General features: G+C 34.4%; 1 protein-coding gene across 11 annotated transcripts in view; it reads right to left on the bottom strand.

The window, feature by feature from the left end:
- The window catches only part of SENP6 (SUMO specific peptidase 6), a 106,680-nt gene that overhangs the window by 18,827 nt on the left and 64,119 nt on the right, over window positions 1-23,734 (bottom strand). For all 11 annotated transcript variants that reach the window (XM_057527556.1, XM_057527555.1, XM_057527553.1 and 8 more), the window contains 9 exons: window positions 22,773-22,921; window positions 18,333-18,717; window positions 13,005-13,240; window positions 9,464-9,634; window positions 8,460-8,493; window positions 7,854-8,048; window positions 6,641-6,867; window positions 5,166-5,275; window positions 4,932-5,048 (listed from right to left, as the gene is read on the bottom strand). In XM_057527556.1, coding sequence (XP_057383539.1) covers window positions 4,932-5,048; window positions 5,166-5,275; window positions 6,641-6,867; window positions 7,854-8,048; window positions 8,460-8,493; window positions 9,464-9,634; window positions 13,005-13,240; window positions 18,333-18,717; window positions 22,773-22,921 — 1,624 coding nt within the window. The remainder of the gene's footprint in view (window positions 1-4,931; window positions 5,049-5,165; window positions 5,276-6,640; window positions 6,868-7,853; window positions 8,049-8,459; window positions 8,494-9,463; window positions 9,635-13,004; window positions 13,241-18,332; window positions 18,718-22,772; window positions 22,922-23,734) is intronic.

Consider the following 23,734-nt stretch of genomic DNA (forward strand, 5'->3'; position numbering starts at 1 on the left):
CTAGAGAAAGCCCACGTGCAGCAACGAAGACCCAATGCAGCAAAAAATATAAAAATAAATAAATATTTTTAAAAATGGAGTTCTGATACATGCTGTAACATAGAAGAATCGTTGAAACGTTACGCTAAGTGAAAGAAGCTAGTCACGGAAGTCCACATATTGTATGATTCCATGTATAGGAAATGTTCAGAATCTGCAAATCCAGATAGCAAGGAGACTGGTGGTTGCTTAGAGCTGGGGAGGGGTGGGGAGATGGGGAGCCGCTCCTAATGGGTATTGAGGTTCTGTGGGGGGATGAAAATGTTCTAATATCGATTATGGTGATGGTTGCACAACTGTCTGAACACACTAAAAACCACTGAATATACACTTTAAATGCGTGAATTGTATGGTATGTGCTCTGTATGTCATTGAAGCTGCTATTTTTATGTTTTATTTTGTTTTAAACAGTTAATAAACCATGATGACTAGCCATAAACTGCTTTTATCTATAAAAACAGAAAAGAAACAGAAAGAATCTGTACAGTGGTGAGGTTGTAACAATGGCTCTTTAAAGTGATCTTACATCAGTTCTAATGTTTCCTTGCCTTAGTTGTTTTCTTCTATAGGTATATATCAAGACAAATAGAAATGGTTCTTTGTATTACAAAGAGAAATTATGATATATTAAATTTAATTATTTGTGCTCCACACTCCCTCAAAGGAACTATGCAGATTCAGGCTTACGGCCATACCCAGCTTATTAAAATGAGGGCAGTGTGAAAGGCGTGTGAAACCTTACACAGAAACAGCAAGTACCCAGAAGGCACATCTTTGAGACCTGTCACTTCTGTCATAATGCGTGATAATTCTAAAGCTCAAGTTCTGATGAAAAGGACATAACTTACAGATTGCTTGCTTTAGGGCAACTCAGTGTGCCCCGACAAAAGATGTAAGACAGTGAATCACCTCATGACACAGTTTAAATCAATCGCTGAATTCTACATCTATATTCGAAACAGAGCATGTAGTGAACTGGACTTGAATTTAGGGACTACATCATAATGAGTGAACCATGCTGCTTTCACCATTACAAACTGCAATGGCTACTTCGTAAACCGAATTGCATAAAAAAAGGGATAGTTCAACTTAAAAAAGAAAGTTATTGGTGATTGAAGAAAATGGACTCTACTTCATATATAAACAAATCCATGCTTGATTTTTGTAAATGGAAGAAAGAAATTTATTTGCAGATGAAAAAAGAAAGTTGTTGGTGATTTAAGAAAATGGACTCTACTTCATATATAAACAAATCCATGCTTTATTTTTGTAAATGGAAGAAAGAAATTTATTTGCAGATGAAAGGATTTTCATACAGAACACTTAAAAAGATCTACAGACATACTAGAAATAAAAGAGTTTTAGCAAGATGTCTGGCTATACGGGCAAAATATATTTCTTGTTGAAATACTCAAAAATGTTAAGTATCAGTTGTCTCCAAATTGCATAAATTTCGCGGAGGGTTCCTCAAGCTGGCGCCGCTGACATTTTAAGCCAGATAATGCTCTGCTGTGGGGAGTGTCCTGTGCAGCGTAGGGTGCTCGGCGTTACCTCTGGCCTCTACCCACAGGCGCTATCAGCACGCATGCCTCCCTTTTGTGAGGACCAAAATGCCCGAAGTGCCCCCAGTTCAGAATCACCGATTCAGTGCAATTACAATCAAAATCTCAAAAGGACTTTAAAAATGGAATCTGATGGGCTGATTCCAAAGTTTATCTGAAAGAATCAAAAGGTCAAGCATATCCAAAACATTTGTGAAGAAGAATATGGTGGAGGGCTTGCCTTTCTATTACAGATAACAAGAATAAAGTAACACTAGATCATGGCAGTGTGGTACTGATGCAGGGATAGGTGCACGGCCAACGGAACAAACTATAGAGCCCCCAAAACAGACCTGTGCAACTATGTTATCTTAGTGTAACAAATCCTAGAGGAATTAAGGACTTAAAAGTGAAAAAACAAAACTTCAAAAAGCCTTTTAATTTAAAATAACTAGTTTTGTCTTTCTCCATAAGCATTTCTGTGACTATATGTAGTTCTGGGTTTTTTTATGTACATGTATTAGAATTATTAATTTTAATTAGAACAACTAAGTCTCTTATTTTAGAATTAAAGGGAAAGTCCAAGTTTATTACAAAAAACCTTTTGGGAATTTCTTTCATTTTGGTATTTCTTTCCATTTCTTTCATTTGTTTTTTTCTTTCAGTGTATAAATCATTTAAATATTGAATGTCATGGTGAAGCTGTCCACCTGCTATTTTATAAAGCAGACAATCTAACAATTCAATCATGACGTTTAATTACAGGATGAAGTTAAAAGATGATTTTAAGGTTTTGAAAATAATTTTTATTAAAATTATTCTTTTCCCCTGCATTTTATTAACATTCTCTAGATGCAATGCCCTTCTACGTCTTATAATTCTGGCAAATTGTTTAAAGGATTGTTTCTAACTTGTAGAGTTAGAAATGGAAAAGAATGAGCAGCTGTGGTAGCAACTGAATTACTTATTTTTAATAGTGAAGTTTTAAAAAGTTTCCTCTTTTCGGGACTTCCCTGGTGGTCCAGTGGTAAAGAATCTGCCTTACAATGCAGGGGACACGGGTTCGATCCCCGGTCAGGGAACTAAGATCTCACATGCTGCAGGGCAACTAAGCCTGTGCGCCACAACTACTGAGCTTGTGCACCTCAACTAGAGAGCCTGTGTGCCGCAAACTACAGAGCCCACGTGCTCTGGAGCCTGCACGTCACAACTAGAGAGAGAAAACCCACACGCCACAACTAGAGAGAAACCCGTGAGCCGCAACGAAAAGCCTCCATGCTGCAACAAAAGATCCTGCATGCCTCAACTAAGACCCGACGCAACCAAAAATAAATAAAATAAATAAATAATAAATAAATCTTTAAAAAGAAGTTTCCTCTTTCTAATTCACTTCTAAGAATGTCATGAGATGAATATAAACAAAGATTTTTTAAAAATCATGGGTTTTGTTAGATTCTTTATCTTATTTGGAACAGTGATTTGCATCAGAAAGGCAGAACTTGTAGATAATGTAAGTTTACTGTATAAAATTTGCTCTAAAGTTTAACTATATGATGTCAAGGGGCCTCCTGAAAATATATAAAGAATTTCAAAAGAATAAAAAAAGACTATAAAATCTCTATTGTAATGTAAAAAATATAGATTTAAGTATGAAATAGAATAAACTAAAATGTAAACAAAATATAGGAGTTCAATTTATTTTTTAGATCCAACTATGTGCTTTCAAAAACAAAAAAACATTTTAAACATAAAGACTTAAACAGGTTAAAAGGGTGAAGAAACATACATCATGCAAACACAAACCAAAAGAAAGGTGGAGTAGCTATATTAATTTTGAACAAAGTAGGATTAAAAACAAGGAGATTATCAAGAATAAACAGGAACATTATGTAATGATAAAGGGGTTGATTCTCCAAGAAGACATAAACATGTATGTACCTAACAACAGAGCTTCAAAATACATAAGGAGAAATAGACAAATCAATAACTGTAGTTGGAGATCAATGACTTTCTCAATAATTACAGAACAAGTAGGTAGAACATCAGTAAGGACAAAGACCATTTGAATAGCACTAGCACAACGTGACCTAGCTGACATTCACAGAACAACACTTTATCCAATAACAGCAGCACTGTTCTACACAATCACTTAAGATTTTTCAGTAGCTTGGTTTGTTAAGGTAGTATACATTAGGATTAAGAGAACACATCTTTTTTTTTTTTAATTAATTAATTTTTTGCTGCATTGGGTCTTCGTTGCTGCACACGGGCTTTCTCTAGTTACGGTGCGAGGGCTTCTCGTTGTGGTGGCTTCTCTTGTTGTGGAGCACAGGCTCTAGGCACATGGGCTTCAGTAGTTGTGGCACACAGGCTCAGTAGCTGTGGTTCGTGGGCTCTAGACCGCAGGCTCAGTAGTTGTGGCGCATGCGCTTAGTTGCTCCATGCCATGTGGGATCTTCCCGGACCAGGGCTTGAACCCGTGTCCCCTGAATTGGCAGGCGGATTCTTAACCATTGCGCCACCAGGGGAGTCCCTCCAGCAGCTTTTAACAACCAGTTTTTTAAAAAAAATATTGTCTTCTGATATACATTTGAATAAACTAGAAAATACTGGAGAGCACTAAACACACTGATAGTTAAGCTCTGTTTTGTTTCATACCCACATCCATTTTATATCACAAAGCAGTAAACACATACAAATTCATACATGTATGAACACATGACACATACATGTATTCATGTATATGTGTATGTTATGTGTATTCTGGGTCATGACATAAGCCCTTCTAGGAAAGTTTCTTAATTCCTCATATTTCCCAACCCCCAGAGAGAATGAAGCTTTCTTTTTCTGCTATGTTTGTACCATGTTAATGCTTCTGCCAATACTTTAATCCCACATTTGTGTTCCCTATAAAATCACAAACTTTTAACACAGTACCTGCCACAAAGTTGGCACTTGAACATTTATTGAAGGAAACGAGTGAAATCATACTTTTGTCCTTGCTCAACAAATTACTACCTAACCTAGGGTAGTAACAATTTTAGATGCTTTAAACACTACAACACTGATAATATAATAAGCTATCATTTATGATCACTTTGCATGTGCCAGGTATTTTTCCTAGCACTTGAAATGTGTATCTTATTTAATTCTCATGATCGTTTTAGGTATTATTATTCCCATTTTTAAAATGAAGAAACATTCACAGAGACATTAAATAACTTTCCAGATGTCATACAATAAGTGGCAGTGATGGAATTCAAAATCCAAACAATTTTGACTCTAGAAAATACATGTATACATTATAAAGTGTTAAAAATTTGCTAAAAGGCTAGGAGAAAATTAACTTACTTCAAATAAAAGTCTATAATAACATCATTTAAAAATTCTCCTTCACTTAGACAATGCAGGTCCTCATTAGTAACGGAGATGCCTCCCTTAGCTGGAGGTGGTGGATATACCATCAATCTGTAACAAAATTTTAAAAAATAAGCAAACAAACAAAAATAGGCATGCATATAACCGAAATGCAATAAAACAGAGAAGAAACTTAAGAGTGTTGCAAATGTAAAGGAATTCTCTCACTTTTCTATAGGGCCCATGAAGATGGTGTGGCTCTCTCCAGTTGCCTCCTCGTCATCAAAAAACTGGAATTCTTGTTTGTTTTTAAGTTGTAGTTTAGATTCAAGGGACACCTGGTAAAGAAAATTAAATGATAAATTCGAAAAATTTTCAATAAAAAAAGTACAAGGCAAGAATGCTTTTCAATTTAAAAAGATTAAAAATAAGAAACAGGCAAAACTAGGGTCAACTTTCTTTTTATCGGTAGCTTCCAGAACAGTGATACTCTTCCAATTTTTGTTAACTGGTTTTCCAGTATCCTGTCTAAGATCTCAACCATCCATATTAAATTAGATTATGTTAGTCAAATCCAAAGAACAGGTAGTGGTTTTTTCTTCTAGGAGTGTAGGACTACCTAAGCTCAGTGCCTAGGCAATCCATGGCATATGGGAGCAGAGGCTCACGGAACACAGGCCACTGAGTTTCCGTCCTCCAGAATCAAGGAGTCCTTAAAGGAAGAGCCTTCCACTGAAATCTGAGCCCATCACAGCTGCCTTACGGCTCCAGCTGCTCTTTTCTTCCTCTGGCATTATCTCCTGTAGCCAATTCTGCAAAAGAAGGGGAATGGTTCCCCTTCCTCCTTCTGTTCTTTTCTTCAACCCACTAACTGTGTGAATAGCTCTTTTCTGGTGAAGCCTTGCTCAACTTCACCAATATTATGCCTTGGATAGACAGCCCTATTTCCAAATTTGTAGGCAGATGAAAGATTTAATATTTCTAATAACTTGTCAGCAAACTTCAGTTGCTGTGGCAGGAGACAAATTTAGAGTAGTTTAAGTCATATTGATTAACATTATATTATGTGTTACAAGTAGTACTTCAGCCTTCGATTCAGGTGGCTTCAGAGTTACCTACTACATAATCAGTTATTCTAGACTTTGTTATTCTAGAATTGTCGAGAGTCAGAATCAAACGGTATACATTCTTCCTTTCCAAGTTTTCAACCATGTAGGCACATGTTACACATAAATGGACAATACATCAGGGACCAAAATTCCTTTATTTGTACTGAAGCCAATGTCACCACTGGGAACCATTAGCAAATTTAAGAAACAGAGTAACAATCAATTTGAATGTAGCACTGTACGTATATGTATGTTGAGAGTGAGGGAAAAAGAAAACAGGATGAGAGAAAAAGAAAAGGAGACAAAAAGTAAAGACAAGAACAGACTGCGAAAAGGAACTAAAATAAAAATGCTTCTGAGACTTGTACCGATAAAATGCTTCTGAGACTTGTACCAATTACAATTTGTGTCACAAGTAACCCACCACCATTAATATTTCGACACAAGGTAGTTTACAAACCACATATAAAAGCAAATAATTCTGGAATGGAATTAAAAGGATCTAACTCCAAATGAGCAATATGATAATGAACCACATTTCCCTTTAAAGGTACCATTTAAAATTACATTAAAAACATTAAAAAATATAATTACATTTTTAATTTTGTTTTCTTTCTGCACACAACTTCCTTTGCTGCTCTCTTCACAGGTTCTTGTACAGGCAACAAGTCTGCTATTGGCTTCATCAAAGGGAATTTTCGCAAAAAAATCTGACACATTATTCTTTATACCAATGTCAATAATGATATTTTCAAATACCATATTTGCCTGAGGATCAAGGCCATGTTGAAAAATTAGAATTATGTATTGTTCTTCCAAATCTGAAAAGAAATCAGTATAACTGTAAGTCTAAAGGAAAAAAAATACATAAACAGATAATAGAAAAAGAGTAACAACTAGTTATTTCCAAGAGTATCACCAGAAATCCTGGTATAAATGTTCAAAACAGTGTTCGGCATACAGTGGATATACAATACTAGAATAAAGACCAATGACAGTGTCACCTAACAATGTCACCTAAGTTATTAAAAGAAAGGAACCAGAACACATTACTCTAGCAGCAGCTCAAGAACAAATCTATCCACAGATGTAACTAATTTATTTCATCTAATAGAATCCAAATATATTAGTTTTAAATATACAATCAGTTAACATTTTTGTCAAACACAAATAAGAAATTGCCAAGTGAATTGGTACCTCTAGATTTAACTGTAAAAACTGCTATTCACTAATGTGCCAACTCTTGTAACTTTAATAGTAGCTATCATTTACTCGTCATTAAGCTGAAGCAGCAATTACTGAGGAAAAATATTTTACAACTAGTCATGCTATGCCACAAACGTTACAGGGGAAGGGAAACAAAATGGAGAACCACACTGATTTATTGCAGAGGATGAAGACCTGTTCGATGAACTTTCAAACTTCCTATTCAGGCTAAGTTTCAAGGTTTCCAGATTGACTGCTGATTTACAGTCAGAACTCCTATCAGTACATTTAAACAAAACAAAACGAACAAATAAAAAACTCATTTTACTCATATCATACGGTGTTAAAATAAAGAGTATCTATCTTTTGAGTTTTAACTCATTTTGAAAACTTTCTAAATGGGTAAACCCGGGTTTTATCTTCAGAACTTCCACTTTCTGTGGACTTCTCCTCATCTGTTACATGAGAGAAGTAATATCTATCTCACAAGGTCACTGTAAGGCCTGTAGTTAAGATACATCTAAGGTGTCTACCAAAGGCGACTCACGTCCTGCCGAACAATGTACTGTGTGTGTTACTACATTTGCTCCACACAACTTACTTGTTAACTTATTCATCCCTTTACAGTCCTTCCGAACTTCATCCTCCGTGTTCATCTGCAGTTGCACGCTCAGCTTCTGATAAACTGCTGCTGTCGTCTGAAGAAACAGTACTGGTAATTTTCGGACACTACACCACTCACATTTTGTTAGATCAGAGGTATTTAAAGTAATCCCTACAGGTTCCTTTTCTGGTTCTGGAGAAAAACAAATGGAAATGGAAAAGAAATCAGTTCTTAAGAGGGCAAAATCATGAATGGAGGAAACTGTAAGGAAGTACAGTTTTAAAGTTAAGTACATATTTATTATACTCTGTAAACACTAACTCTAGTGGGAAATGAAGGAAAATCTTTGATCTTAAAGAAGTATCTACATTTTTTTCCCAGATGGAAAGAGGATTCTAATGAAGCATACTTAAAAAATTAAACATAGCTTTTGTGATGTTATAGTATGAAATCACACTATTACGGTATAATGCCTTTTGTTAAGATGTATGTAATAACGAACCATCTTAATGAATTCTAAGAATATCGTTTAATTTTTTATTCCAGTAAAGTGTTTTAGTGTAAACAAAGCTTTAGTGAGCAGTAGGATATAAAATAGCTTACCTTCTAGCTGTATCTTGATAAAATCTAAAGAAAACTAAAAAATAAGATACGTATCGTTAGTAACAATCATAGATTTTTGAAGATTTTGCTACAAACACCCTAAATGACATGTGATTTGGGACTCAGGCCACATAAGGCAGAAAAACTGATCCATGTACTGCATTCCTCCATCTGGCCTTTACAATACTGAGAATGAAGCCAGCCTTTGTTGAAAAAATAGTTGGAAGCAGATAGTTAGGGACACCAAGTTAAGACATTTAAAATAAAGGTTTTTACAAAATAAGTACAGTGCTATAGGAAGGTTAACCTACCAACAATGTATAGGATACATCAGAAAGAAGAAAAATTATGACTTAGAAGGCAGGTTAAGGAGATTATGTTAAAAGTTTAATAGAAAATATACATTTGAATTGGATTGGTGGTAGTAGAGTAATAAGGAGACAGGTATGACAGGTAAGATAAAGGGACTATAGAAAGTCCTTTGGGCTTTATGGACACTGAACTAGTTCAAAACCACAATGCCTCTTGGGTGGCCACTGTAGCCCACTAATCTATTTCTAGGAGTTGCTGTGTTACAAGACATTTTTCTGCAGACCACAAAGCTTCTGGATTCTTCTTTCTCTCACACAGTTCTTTAAAAGTACTCTTTTCATGCATCGAGCTAGCATGGGAATAAAACGGTAACACATTGGAGGGTAATTCTAACTCAGTGAGAACAAGCATCTTCCTATGATGAATACGTACTACCTTGAATATTACATCATGATAAATTAAAAAAAAATTTTTTATTGGAGTATATATGATAAATTTTTTACCCAGTAATTTTTATGGTGAGTAGCAATTTACAATTGTTTACATATTCCTAAGCAATCTGAAATCTTGAAATAATTTTAATGTTCTATTAAATATTTTAACTTATAAATTTTAAAATATTACATATTAGCCTTAGCCATGAAATTTTGAATCTTATAATTGGTACAGTAAAGAGCTTAGAAGGTACTTACAATTACAGGCTCTATTAATAGTCGGCAGAGTGTTCCTACTCGTATACTTCGACAGTTTAAAATTACGCTACCAAAGGAACTTTGGTAGCTTAAAGATACAGGATCAACTAAAGTTTCTTGAGAAATCATTTTGCGACGTTTTAGAGGTACGTTGATAATAGAATTACCAAACTGAAAAAGGAAAAAAAAATTTCACTTAATAAGTTACTAAAACAAGGCTGCAAACTAAGTAGACATATTCAAAGAAGACCCAACATAAGAAATATAATTATTGGGACTTCCCTGGTGGCAAAGTGGTTAAGAATCCTCCTGCCAACGCAGGGGACATGGGTTCAAACCCTGGTCCGGGAATATCCCACATGCCGCAGAGCAACTAAGCCCATGCGTCACAACTACTGAGCCTGCGCTTTTGAGCCCACGAGGCGCAACTACTGAGCCCGTGTGCTGCAACTACTGAAGCCCGTGCGCCTAGAGCCCGTGCTCCACAACAAGAGAAGCCACCGCAATGAGATGCCCACACACTGTTAACGAAGGGTAGCCCCTGCTCGCCACAACTAGAGAAAGCCCACGCACAGCAACAAAGACCCAACACAGCCAAAAATAAATAAATATTTTTTAAAAAAGAAATATAATTATCAAGACATAAGATTGATTTTATTTCAACAGTGTTAGATGAAGTAAATATTTATTGATTTTACAACAATAACAGTAAACCCTTCCTATTTTATCTTGCTATACTTTATCTGGCTATTAATTGAAACGCCAGTAACAGCACAGCAGTGAGAAATGGTACTCTGGGAATCAGACAGCCTGGGTTCAAAGCACAGCTATACTACCTTTTAATGATCTGGTCTTGTAAAACTTAATAACTCCTACTAAAGTTTTGGTTTCCTAAGCTAAAATGTAAGAGTATTTACTCAAATGAACTAATGCATATAAGCAGCTTAGCACTGTGCTTCATGCACAGTAAAATGCTGGATAAAAGTTAGCTAGTAATAGTGGTAGTGGTTGTAGTATTTGGATTAAATTAGCAGCTCTTTAGAAAACATATAATTTAGGAAAATGGTTATTTACATTATAAAATGATGCTTCTTTATATACTAAAAAGTGTTAAATGACTTGATCTGTTAAATTAAGATTTCACAGTCACTCTCAAATGCAAATTAATCATAATATAAAAATGTATTTTATATAAGTATACTTTAAATTAAATGTAATTAAAAGTAAAGTTATTATGTTAAAAACCTTATTATCATCACAAGAATAAAACATGATCTTGATTAAAAAGCAAAAGGAAAAAAAAATGTCCACTGCACAGAAGCAGTCACTATTCCCATTATCCCTCTAGAGATATTTCTGTGATCTATGTCACAGGAAAAAATATGTATTAAAACAAAATGTGATACACACACACATATTTATTTCTGTAAATTGCTTTTTCAGGCTTATTAACAGATTTATCATGAATATTTTCCCAGGTTATTAACAGAAACCTATTAGAGTGGTTTAAAAACTTTTTTTAGCTTTAGAATTATTTCTTCAAATGAGACGTTATTTAGCTCAATAATAAGTTAGATAATTTAAGAGCTGCTCCAGCTGAATCCATGGTGGAGAGACTGAGTCTAGAACTTGGGTGGTCCACATCCTCCCAAGGGGCCTGTAAACTGGCACAGAGGAACCTGTACTATTCAGTGTGTCAGTGTAAAAACTGTTCACAAATTCATGGAAATCCACGTTTATTTAACTGAGCCCTCCTATGCTGGACATCTGAGTTCTTTCCGACCTTTCCCCATGACACAATATTTTCTGGCAAGCAGTTTTGCAGCTAAATCCTGGAATATACGATTATCACCAAATTGCCCGCCAGCATAGTTATACCAATTTACACAGCCAATATTCCATTCCTCCAAACACTAGCCAAGAAGAAATACTACTATAGTTTAAAATTTTCAGCCATCTAACACTTAAAATATATTTTACTTTAATTTCTTTTTTAGTACTTTGCTTAAAAAAACAAAAAACTCTATTCATACCCTTTACTCATTTTTCTATGGTTTGCTTCTATTTCTTGATTTTTAAGAAATTAAAAATATATAAAGGACCAACTCATACTTTGTCACATACTTCACTATTTTTTCCCATTTGCATTACCTATCAAATTCTGTGGATGGTGTTTTGGTTCACTGTTCTGTACTTTCCATTTAATCAAATATATTCATCTCTTCATTTATTATTTTTGCTTGTACTGAAATGTTTGGAAAGGCATTCCCCAAGATTATATTAAAACTATCAATCTATATTTTTTCTATAATTTTTCTATAATTTTAACTGTATTTTATTATAGTTAACTTTTTGTTTTTCATTTCTTACAGTTCCCATCTTCATCAAATATGTACGGTTCCATATTTTTATCTGTAACTTCTAGAATTCCTGACATAGGCGCATACACATATAATTTTTTAACATACAAGTTTTTTAAAGTTCTTTTTACAAGAATAAGAAAACATGCACATATTTCTGCATCTTGGTATCCTCACTAAGCAGGGCCATGTAGAAACCCTAGAAGTCATTGATACAGCTCTGATTTTTGTTGTCAGTGGCTGCATAACTATCCATGGTATAGATACACCATAGTTTCTTCAGCTTTTTCTATATTAATGGGCAATGATTATGTTTGCTAATAATCATACTTATACATACAGTCTAAGCACCGGAGGTAGAGGATTTCTTTGAGATTGAGTCTAGGGAATGAATTACTTGGTCATTCAGTATACCTTTTAAATATTTTAGTAGATGTTTTACACTGCTTTCCCAAAAGGCCATAACAACTTACTTTTTTTTCATCAGCATATAAGGAAAGCACCCTTTGCCTTGGATTCTTGCCAGTAGTACATAGTAATCGATTTTGCATTAATTCTGAAAGTCTGTTAAGTACATGGTTATATTTCATTTTCTTTAATATGTACTTTCTCTATAAAAGTTTATTACCTGAATTTTCTCTTCTTATTTATTCCTATCTTCTTTTATTTTCTTTTTTCCTCTAATTTTTAAAAGAGGACTAAATTCTGTCCCTTCGTCTATTATAGATACTAGTGTATGTTACCTGCATTATTACAAATATCCCTTTCTAGATCTACTGTCTATTGACATAATTTCTGTTATCCTTTGCCATCTGAATATCTAAAAAATTTTATACAGTAAAATATAAAATAAAATATAGTAAAACCACAATGTTACGGTAAAATACACCCAAGTTAAAATGACCTTTTCCTGCCCACTGGATTATACAAGTATACTATAGGTATACTATAAGGTTGATGTTGTTTCTTGTTGAACTTTTTACACTTTAAGCCTTTAATTGAAATTTATTTTTGTATATGTTTTAATGTTCTTTCAAATAATCTTCCAAGTGTTATTTTAAGTCCTACTTCATGACTAATTCATTCTTCTCCCAAGATACTGCCAAATTGTCCTCCCCCCCGAATATTTACATACCAAAGAAGACTTAATCTGAATAAATGTCAATAAATGTGAAAAGTACCTGGTCTCTCATTCTTGCTTTTCTTGGCAAGGTAACTGTATTTAATTCTGAACGTGCTGGAATGCGTCTTAGTTCATGCTCTACTCTACAGGTGTTTTCATTTAGTGCTGCTTCTACTTTTCCAGTGGATGGTGCTGGGGACGAACATGCTGAATCAGCAGGTTGAGGAGAGATGCTTTCTCTTCTGTTAGTCCTCTCACCGTCATCATCGTCATCATCATCACTGGACAAAATGACTACAAAGAAAATGTTAAATACTTCAGCTATTTCACTCCTGTCAGTTAAAAATGTAAATACATGAACAAAGTGGGAAATATACCAAATTTGCTTTCGATCTCCTCCAGATCTGAGATTAATAAAAATGAAGATATAATTCATTCTATCTGATGAAAAGTTAAATTTGGAGAACAATTAGAACTGACTGACATTTTTTTAAACAACATACAAATGTAAAATTGATTCTATAGTCCATCACAATCACCCACACAGAAACATACACAAGTTACAACAAAAATTAAATGTTTATCAGTAGGTTTATTTCAGAGTTCCAGAAAGTCTTAGGTATGAAGATAATCTGCATATCAATTTTTCATAAAATAGCACGCATTTTAAATGTGTGTAAAATTGCACGTGACCAAATAATTTTATCTCACACAAGGAATCACTAACATCACAACTGGTCTTTGGGAGAACTTGGACCAGTGCCTAATGCTCAATAAATCTTGTTTAGTAAATGAACGTGGGCAAGACATTATATTAAGGTAATTTGCTCTTCTACCATGTACTCATTATTGAATCTTATCAAACTCATCTCTATATCGTAATTGCACAGAGCCAGCATGCTGCACTTGAGTCAAATCCTAACTCCTTACCCTGGTTCATAAATTTACGTAATCTGGCCCTACCCTACTTTCTCATATTACTCCATTTTTCCCTCTTTATGTTCCAGGTATACTGGCATTTTTTCTGTTCCTCAAACACCACCACCAGCTTGTTCCTGTCTGACTGTAATTCCCCTAACACTTTTTTGCATTTTGGTCATCAAATATTAGCTTAAATATCACTTTTTCATCGACCACCCAATCTAAAGTAGCACACAGGTACTTATTCACATCAACTAATTTAAATTTCTGTTGTCTTTTGTTGTGGATGTTTACTTGCTCATTTGCCTCTCCCCACTAATATAAACTGTAAAAGAGCAAAAATATTGCCTTGCTTACTGCTACATTCCCAGCATCTAAAACTGCTTGGCAAAGAAAGTCATGTATTGAACAGTGTATAAACTTGTACGAGCAATTTTCTTTTTCCCTATCATACACATAAATGCTTAGTTAATATTTTTTGAGTCACATACAAGTCCCAGAGAGGCATCACCCCTAGCATCACACCATTCATCTTTTTTATTTTGCTATCCAGTCTCAGGAGCAAATGCTAAAGTTGATCTTTTTCAGAACTGGTATTTTATTAACGCAAACTCTAACAGGCCAGATTAGAAGGTCCAAGCCGATTTACACACACTTGAAAATTAGGGTCTTGCCACTTACTAGCTATTTGCCTCAGTTCTCCTCTGTGATACTGGGGACAATAAAGTCCTATTTCAAAGGGCTGTCTTAAGAACAAATGATTTAATATGTAAAAGGTTTATAGCATAGCGCCTGTCATATGTAAGCTTTAAAAAAGTCCATGAACTGCTAATGTTGTTTATGGAAAGCTAAGCAGAAATACATATTAAACGGTAAGCCTAGTGTTCAACCTACAGTAACTTTTATTGTGCTTCAGGAACATTAAAACTTCTATAGCTACTCTATCAAAAACTTATTTTAAAGCCCCAATACTGCAACAGATAGAACTGTACTACATAGCTCTTGTTTTATTAACTTAAAATAGAGGGTTGTGTTCAATGTCACCATAACTGTAAAGTAAATGGGGAGAGAGTATGCCAAGATGACAACAGTTAAAGAGCTGTTTTCATAGCTGCTTTGATCCTATATAAAACATGGAATATATTCTATATGAATATATGTAAGATTCTGTATCAGGGTCTGCTACGGACTAAATTCTGTCCCTTCAAAATTCGTATGTTGAAGCCCCAATCCCCAAGGCGACTATATTTGGAGATAGGGCCTATAAAGAGGTAATAAAGGTTAAATGAGGTCATAAAGGTGAGGCCTTAATTTGAAAGGACTGGTGAAATAGGAAAAAGAGATGACAGAAATCTCACTCTCCCTCTCTGCGCAAGCACAAAAGAAAGGCCATGTAATACACAGCAAGAAGGTGGCAATCTGCAAGCCTGGAAGAGAGGCCTCACCTGATAGCACCTTAATCTTGGAGTTGCAGCATCCAGAACTGTGAGACAATAAATCTCTGTTTTTTAAGCCCGCTCAGTCTATAGTATTCTGTTATGGCAACCCAAGCTGACTAATAATAAGGTCTTTGCATTTACATTACAAACTTGTTCCACAGAAATCAGCCTATCTTCCTCCTCACTTCATTCTAGGCAATGTTGAAAAGTTACTTCACCAGGTAACTTTTTCACCTACCTATCTAAAATTCCACCACCTATCTAAAATTGCAAGCTTCTTCATTGTGACACTTGTTACTCTCTATTTCCTGGAACTGCTTCACTTTTCCACATAGAGTTTATCACTACTTGAGACATTGTACATTTTATTTATTATTTGACCACCAAAGACAGAATAAAAGCTTCATAATAATAAGCTATTTTAATAGGAATACAAATTTAAGAATGATAAAGTACATAAAGAGACTTTGCAACCAGAAAAATCTGTTTTTTAAAATCTACACTCCAACAGCCCGTATGTATATAATATTGAGAAGCCTTCAGACTAGGCTTAAGCCTAGGTTGCCTCATTTATAAAAAAATAGGGTTACATTAGTAACTACTTCACAGGATTGTAAAAACCAAATTAAATTGGTTGGTATGTAAGCTTTTATCACAACGTAGGGCCAATAAGCATGTAATAAATATCTTAAAACAGAAGATATTTTTTCATATACTTTAATGAGAAATACAGTTTTTATTTTTTTGAGCAGGGGAGGGAAGCAAATTTAAGCTTTATGGTTTTAATTCACAGTTGATATGGTTCTAGATTAAGCTCTAAATAGTAAACCGTTTAAGGCACCTAAGAACCACATGGATTTATTTTGTTTTTTTACTTATCAACTTAGCCTTACTAACTTCAGTTCCCCTCATCCTGGAAATCTCCTCAGGACATTGAGTTTCCAGTATAAGGTTTGGCTCAGAATAATACCCAGGAACTGCCTAATAAGTTAAGAGTTTTATTTATACCTTACATTAAAATGTAAAAATCTCACCATTAGTAAAGATTCAAATGATATTAACATTTAATATTGCATTGGTATAGCACTAAAATGTATCATAAAATATTAAAATATCAGCATCCTCATAACATCATAACAGAGTACTGGCTGGACAGCTGTCATACAGTAATTCCTTTTCAAACAAAGCTCTTTTGGAAAATAAGCTAATGCACTGGTATGGGTTAAGGTTTTTACACTGAATTGAATTAAGATAGAATTTGACATGTTTCTGAGGTTGAAAAAATTCTTGATTGTATCCCTTTTATAAGGTAACCAAATGGGGAGCTTTTTTCTTTGTGAGGGAGTAGGGGGATATCATTATGAACTAATTTTGATAAATTCGACATATTTCAATACATAGTAGTTATGATTTCTTTTGTGATCCAAGCAGTCTCATTCTTGGTCAGTGGGAGCCCTTTCATTTTGGCTCCTGTGTGCTTTTGACATGACCACAGTTGACTGTGATTGTTTCTATGCTTTCTGATATGACTCGATGATTGAGATTTATCTCATACACCTGTGCTCCACACTTGGCGTCAGCCATTTCTCTGAGAAGCTCTGATTATTTTTAGTGGAAAATGGTATTCAAAAACACAAATATGGGAACTAGGGTTGCTTGTTTCTATACAAGGGTCGCTTACTGTTTCTAGGCATTTTTTACGGGTAAAACTAAAAAATATTTTCTATTTAATAGAAAATATATAATAAGTTCCAGTATTATCTCCAATTCAAATTTAAAGTTACAGTTATTTTTACTTCTTTGATTTTGCTTTTGTATCCCTTTTCTGTAACACTGAAAATCTTGGTTTCTGGAGACAATGACATAGTTGCTTGTTTGTTTTATCAGTATGTGTTTAAAAATAGCAAAAGTAATATTATTAATAATAATGTTACTGAATACAGTCAGGATTTCTTTGGAGTTCTGTTTGAACATTAGGGATGTATAGCCACAATATTAATTTAATGTAAATTAACTTGAAATAATTCTGTGTGTTCAAGCCACCAACTAGATACATAATTAAGTTCATTTGTTTCATTTTGTTTTTGATTTTATTGTTTTAAATCTCCGACTTAATTTTCTTTTATAATCATGTAAAACATTTACATGGTTCCAAAGTCAAATCTATAAAACAAGGTATATTTGGAGAAATCTAGCATCTATCCCTAACTCCTACACTGTTTCCTACCCTTCCGACTAACTTCTTTTTAAAATTAGCTTTTGATATATCTTTTCATTAAAAAAAAAAAACAAAACCTATATTCTCCCACCCTTCATAAATAAAGAGTAGCATACTATAAGCTCTGATCTGCACCTTGCTTTATTCACTTGATTACAGATCTTGGAAATCGCTCTACACAATATTAAATGAGATCTTTCTTTCCCCTTGTACAGCTATGTACACTATAGTTGATTCAACCAGTTCATGATTGTTTCCAATCTTGTGCCATTTGTTACAAAAAGGACTGCATTTCATATACATACGCGTATGTACACGTGACTAAAGATAGGAAAAAAAGATTTAGGAGACGAACAAAAATAGTACAGGAACGAATTTTCAGAGTCCTTTCTTTTGTCAAAGGCTCTACTGAGCTATGCTAGGCACTTCATGTTATTTTTAAATTTACTCCCTCAAGAACCCTATCAGGCAGGAAATATATCCACTTACAGATCAGAGAGATTAAATTAACCAGGTCAAACTTACAAAATGGGGCATAACTGGCACTTGACCTAAGACTAGGGCCAAGGTCTGTGCCTTGTTTTTTTTTTTTAAACTATTTAAGATGGATGGGATAAGAACAAAGTCAGTTATATTTTCCAACTCCGTGGACAGTTTTAGTAATCTACCCAAAAACCATGTCACATAACTGACACAAGAAGATACCTTTTAAAACTACACTTCTGAAATATGCTCATGCTCACATTAAAAATATATGTGAAAAATAACGGACTGATAACAGCAATACTAAAGGGAGTCAAATACTTACTTGGATCATTTAGGTCTGACAGGCTTGTTTTCCTTTCTTTCGGGTTTGTGATTTTGGCTACTTCTGTCTTAGGTAAAATGACTTTCCCATTAGTCTGTAAATAATTCTGTCCACTATCATCACAATTCACAATAATATCAACTGGAACCTTCCCCACACTGTTGCCATAAAACTTCTTGGCTGGTAATGCTGTGTTTTGTGACTTCCGTCTTCCAGAATTCTGATGAATTGATGTTCTTAATAATCCAGTAGGTTCATTCAAAGTTACAGCTTGTCTGCTATTTCTTTGCAAATCCTTAGGAAAAGGAATACCACAACTTTGGCATTTGGTCTGATTTTCTTTTTCTTTTCCACATTTTGGACAATATCCAAACTGTTTAGAAACCTTAAATTCCAAAAAATAAAAAATAAGGAAAGAAATGAAAGACTTTGGCATTTTATTTCAACATCATGGAACAACAACAGCAGTAATCTCAAAATTAAATCTCCCACTTGCCATCATCCTCACTATGGCCACCACAAAACCCTGAATGCTGCCTGAGATTTAGCATCAGAATATGCTGGAAGGAATTTTCAAACCTTCTAGTCCAGCAGTCTTCAAACTGGACTATGTATATTCCTCAAGGGTTACATAAAGATTTTCTAAGGCATACAGGACATATATAATCTCAAAGGAATCAGCATCTAGATCCTCAATTCACACATGTAACCTTCCCAAAAAGTGATTTGATTATGCTTCTCATGTCAAAGCATCACCTGCCACAATTGTTCTTCTCATACTTCAAAGCAAAAAAAAAAAAAAGAACACTAAACCTATCTTCCATTTGAAATATTACAAGGGTGCACTGCCTTGGGGTATAAAAATCACCGAACCAAGCAGAAGGATAATTTTAAATGTTGGAAAAATGAATCAATTCTAAGTTCTGATTAACAAAAACTTTTACAAGATAATTTACTTCTAAGATAGTACTTCAAAAATATTTTAAGGAAGGCCTAATCTAGGCCTCTTACAATTGTGATGTCATTAAAAAATGTTTTTTGACAGTAGAGTGTCATGTAATTTTGAAGCATATAACGTAGAAGGAGTTCAAGGTATTTGGTGATATTACTGTAAAAAACTCTTTCCATACTCATGTACCTATTTATGTGAACAAGGTTCTATAGCACTTATGTCTATAAGAAGGAAAATAAATATACAAATAATGCAAATGGCTGACCACGTCCTACTGTACCAGAAAGGGAAACCCATAAACAATAGAGCAGTCCCTATCTAAATACTACCCTCTAATCCTCTAAAAAAATATCTAAACCCCATTATTTTTATGATGAGCATAGACATATTTCCACCTCTAGCTAGGTTTAAAAAATATCATGGTACAGTTTAAAAGTTTAAATATGTTCATCTATGTGGGAGCTAGACCCCCATTTGCCACAGTGGGAATCAGCTATATATGAGCTAACTCTGCCTTTTAAGAATCGAGGATATGATCAAGCTGGGTTCCGACTGTCTCCAATACTTTACTGTCTATAATAAAGGACATTTTTCAGTAAAAAGAACCCCATGGAAAAGCAATACTTTCACATATTTTCTTTTATAAAATTGATAGATTTTATATCAATTATAAAATTGATACAGAAACAGAAAAAGCACTTCTCTGCTATTAAAATGTTTAATATTAAAATATAGAAGGAAATATATCATGAGCTATTATCATATGCCTTCCATCAGCTAAGAAACACATATCTTAGAACCGTTTGCAACAATTAGGAATAAAATGCAGATCAGCTGAACCAAACATGATATTAAATTTTTCATGATAAAAACTAGAGATTAAGAATTTTATCAACCTAGTGACCTAAAAACTAGAATCTCAACAATGCTCAATTACTTTTAGTAAAGTAGTAAATTTTCCTAACAATTGTATGTTAAGTATAATTTCTTTTGGGAAACAAAGATTAATTAAAGTGTCATTTCCCCCCTTTTGGTCAGTGGAAGACTTACAAAATAAAATAAATCCAAATTACATATCACATAGTATCTGCCAGTCTCTACACATTAATACCAACCAACTATACTTAATAAGAAAGAGCCTGCCTTTGATGAGACACCACTGAGGTAATGTCACACTGTGTAAATAGTCTGAACTTCTTATAATCTCATTAAATACCAAAGGCCTTGTTTTCTTACAAGCAGTACATAGTGTGAAATTTCACAGACTACACATGGAAAGAAAAACCACTAATCTTATTCAAGAATTTAAAGTTACATAGAGGATGGCTACAATCTATTCTTTACCTCCACTAAGAAAAGAATAAGTGGCATGGGAGTAAAGATAAAAAGAAAGAAAATACATATTAGACGTTAAAGAATAATTCTGAGGTTTCCAGCTTGCTCGCCTAACGGAGGGAGGATGACGTGTCTGGGAAGCGGCTTTCTGCCTCTGTCCTCCTTTCCCTGGGTCAAGCGGCGGGCCGAGCACTGCGGGGGAGGCCAGTATGTCCCCAGCCGACCTTAGGCTGGCATGCCAGAGGACTGGGCACGTAAAAGGCAATGGAGCAAATAAGTAAATACACTGGAGATGATGGGAGACAGGTTTCTCACTGTCAGAGAAGGGAGTTACAAACATGCAACATACAAGAAGGCTAAAGTAAACACTGTGGTGTTGGACTAGAAATGGAATTGTCAATGTAAACTCACAGATTTTAATAAGTACTGAATATTAACACAAACGCACACAAAATATTTCCTAGTTCAGTCACTGAGAGGGCCTATAAATGTGACACCTAGTAGCAACGAGCACAACTACTGCCCAAATACCTTCCCTCCACTTATAGAAACAATGGCTCCTTGGGAGAAATGCATGACTCTAGAGCTGATGCAGAGAAAATACAAAGAAGTCTAGACCATCTGGTTATACCATAAAGTAAGTACTCAAATAATGATGGGAATATGTCAAAAAGAAACAGTAGGCAGCTTGAAGAAGTTTCCATGGCCAAGTCTGGGACAATTTGAGCATCAAAATGAAAAATGATAGTTATGGAGTATAACCGTTTTGAGTAAAATAAGAATCTATGTGTCTATGCTGATAAAAATAGAAAAATATATAAGTAAACGTGGGATAAGAAAAAACTCTTATTAATAAATGAGTATAGGGACTTCCCCGGTGGCGCAGTGGTTAAGAATCCGCCTGCAGTGCAGGGGACCCAGGTTCAAGCTCTGGTCTGAGAAGATTCCACATGCCGCGGAGCAACTAAGCCCGTGCGCCACAACTACTGAGCCCATGATCTAGAGCTGGCGAGCCACAACTACTGAAGCCCACGTGCTGCAACTACTGAAGCCCACGTGCTGCAACTACTGAAGCTCGCGTGCCTAGAGCCCGTGCTCCGCAACACGAGAAGCCACGGCAATGAGAAGCCCACTTGCCACAACTAGAGAAAGCCCACACACGGCAACAAAGTCCCAATGCAGCCAAAAATAAATAAGTAAAATAAATAAATGAGTATAGAAATATCTATTAAAAATACCTACTAAAATACCTGGAAAAATCTAGAAGAGTACATCTTAAGATAAAAGTGAGTAATGTGAAAATCAACATTCTTTACTTCCTGATATGATGCAATAAGATTCATAGCATCACTTCTGAGGATTCTTAAAAAATGTATAAATTATGATGAACCATTAGACAAACCCAACTTGAGGTACAAAGTAAGAGGCCTATATTCCTTACAAATATCAAGGTTATTAATGAGAAGGGAATATCAAGGAATGATTCCAGATTAAAGAAGACTGAAGATCATGACAACTAAATGCACATGATCCTGAACTGGATCCTGTTCCCGTAAAGGACACTGGTTAGGGAAAATCTGAATGAAGTTTGTGGATTAGATGATAATTTTGGATCCATGTTAATTAAAAATCTTTGACAGTTGTACTCTGGTTATATAGGAGAATTTTTTTTTTTTTTTTTAAGGAAACACACACTAAAGTATTATGTAGTAAATGGGCATTCTGCCTTACTTATACCCAAATGGTACAGAAAAATACACACACACACACACACACACACACACACACAGGAAAGGCAGAGTGAGGGAGAACAATAAAGCAAATGTGGAAAACTGGGGAATTAAATGGAAGAATATGTGGATACTTATCATTTTTTCTATAAATTTAAACTTATTTCTAAAAACTTCTGATTGAGAGCAATCATTTGAAGTATGCTGCAGGGAGGTACTCACAAATTCTTTTCAGAAAGATATATATTCTGGATTTTTGATAATTGAAAAATGATCTAATGAAGGCAGAAAAGTTTGCCTAAATAACTTTTCTAGTTCTCTTCCAGTCCTATTCGAAAGTTCACCTAGAATTTAATAAATACTAAAAAAAATATTAATAAAAATACCAATTGATTAGCAACAAAGAATAATTTCTCTACCCACCTCTAAATCAGTTAAACATTTTTTGGTAGCAGAAGACAGAGAATATGGGGTAGACTGATCTGTACTACTGTGACGTTTCTGTGCAACTTTCCTTTTAATTTCAGATTCCGGGTGTGATTCAGACTCTTCTGTTTTTTTCATTATACGATCTAAAGGAAGGGGAAAAAAAAGTACTGAAATTAAACTTTATAAATTCCTCATGATCTTTTGCTATGAAAAAATATTAACTTATATTATCAAATTATGTTTTAGTTAAAATAAACTAATGTTTCAATATGTACAATAAAGAAAAACAGAACTTTAGGTCAGAGCCAGTGGCCATCTCCTGGTTGCTCTTGTCTATTCTTTACCAGGATCTCTCTCCCACCTCCTAAACTGTGGACCATTTTCATCAAGTGTACCAATATTCTCTTCAGCTTATTCTGTGCAACTAAGGCAGAAGAGCACTTCCTACACTGAATCTCTCTCTCTCTCTCTCTCTCTCTCACACACACACACACACACACACACACACATTTTTTTTTCCCCCTAAGTTGGTTACTCTTCTTAGATTGGTAATGAGAAAAATTTGAATTCAAACATTGGGTACAACTGCTTAGATAAAGGAAACTAAACTAATTCTCAATTTAATGGTTTTTTAAATTCAAGACACACAAAAGAGAATTTTCTTCATTATTTTTCAATGTAAATTCAATCATTTTCATTTCTAATTAATTCATAATTCGAATTTTTAAATGATTTAACGAACTCCAAACAGAACAATTTAAAATTTATTACAATCTGACTTCTTCAGCAAAGAAAACTGAACACATGCTTCTAAAACAAAAGTTAATGAATCTACAAACTAAAATGCTGTACCTGCATAATTCCAAGTTTGTTAAATACTTCCGTTTTCCTATCTTTTACATCCTCTTAGCTTTTGATTTTTTTTAAAATAAGGAGATTATCTACACATAAAAATT

Source organism: Balaenoptera acutorostrata, chromosome 14 (genome assembly GCF_949987535.1).
Source record: "Balaenoptera acutorostrata chromosome 14, mBalAcu1.1, whole genome shotgun sequence".
In the NCBI taxonomy this organism is placed as follows: domain Eukaryota; kingdom Metazoa; phylum Chordata; class Mammalia; order Artiodactyla; family Balaenopteridae; genus Balaenoptera; species Balaenoptera acutorostrata.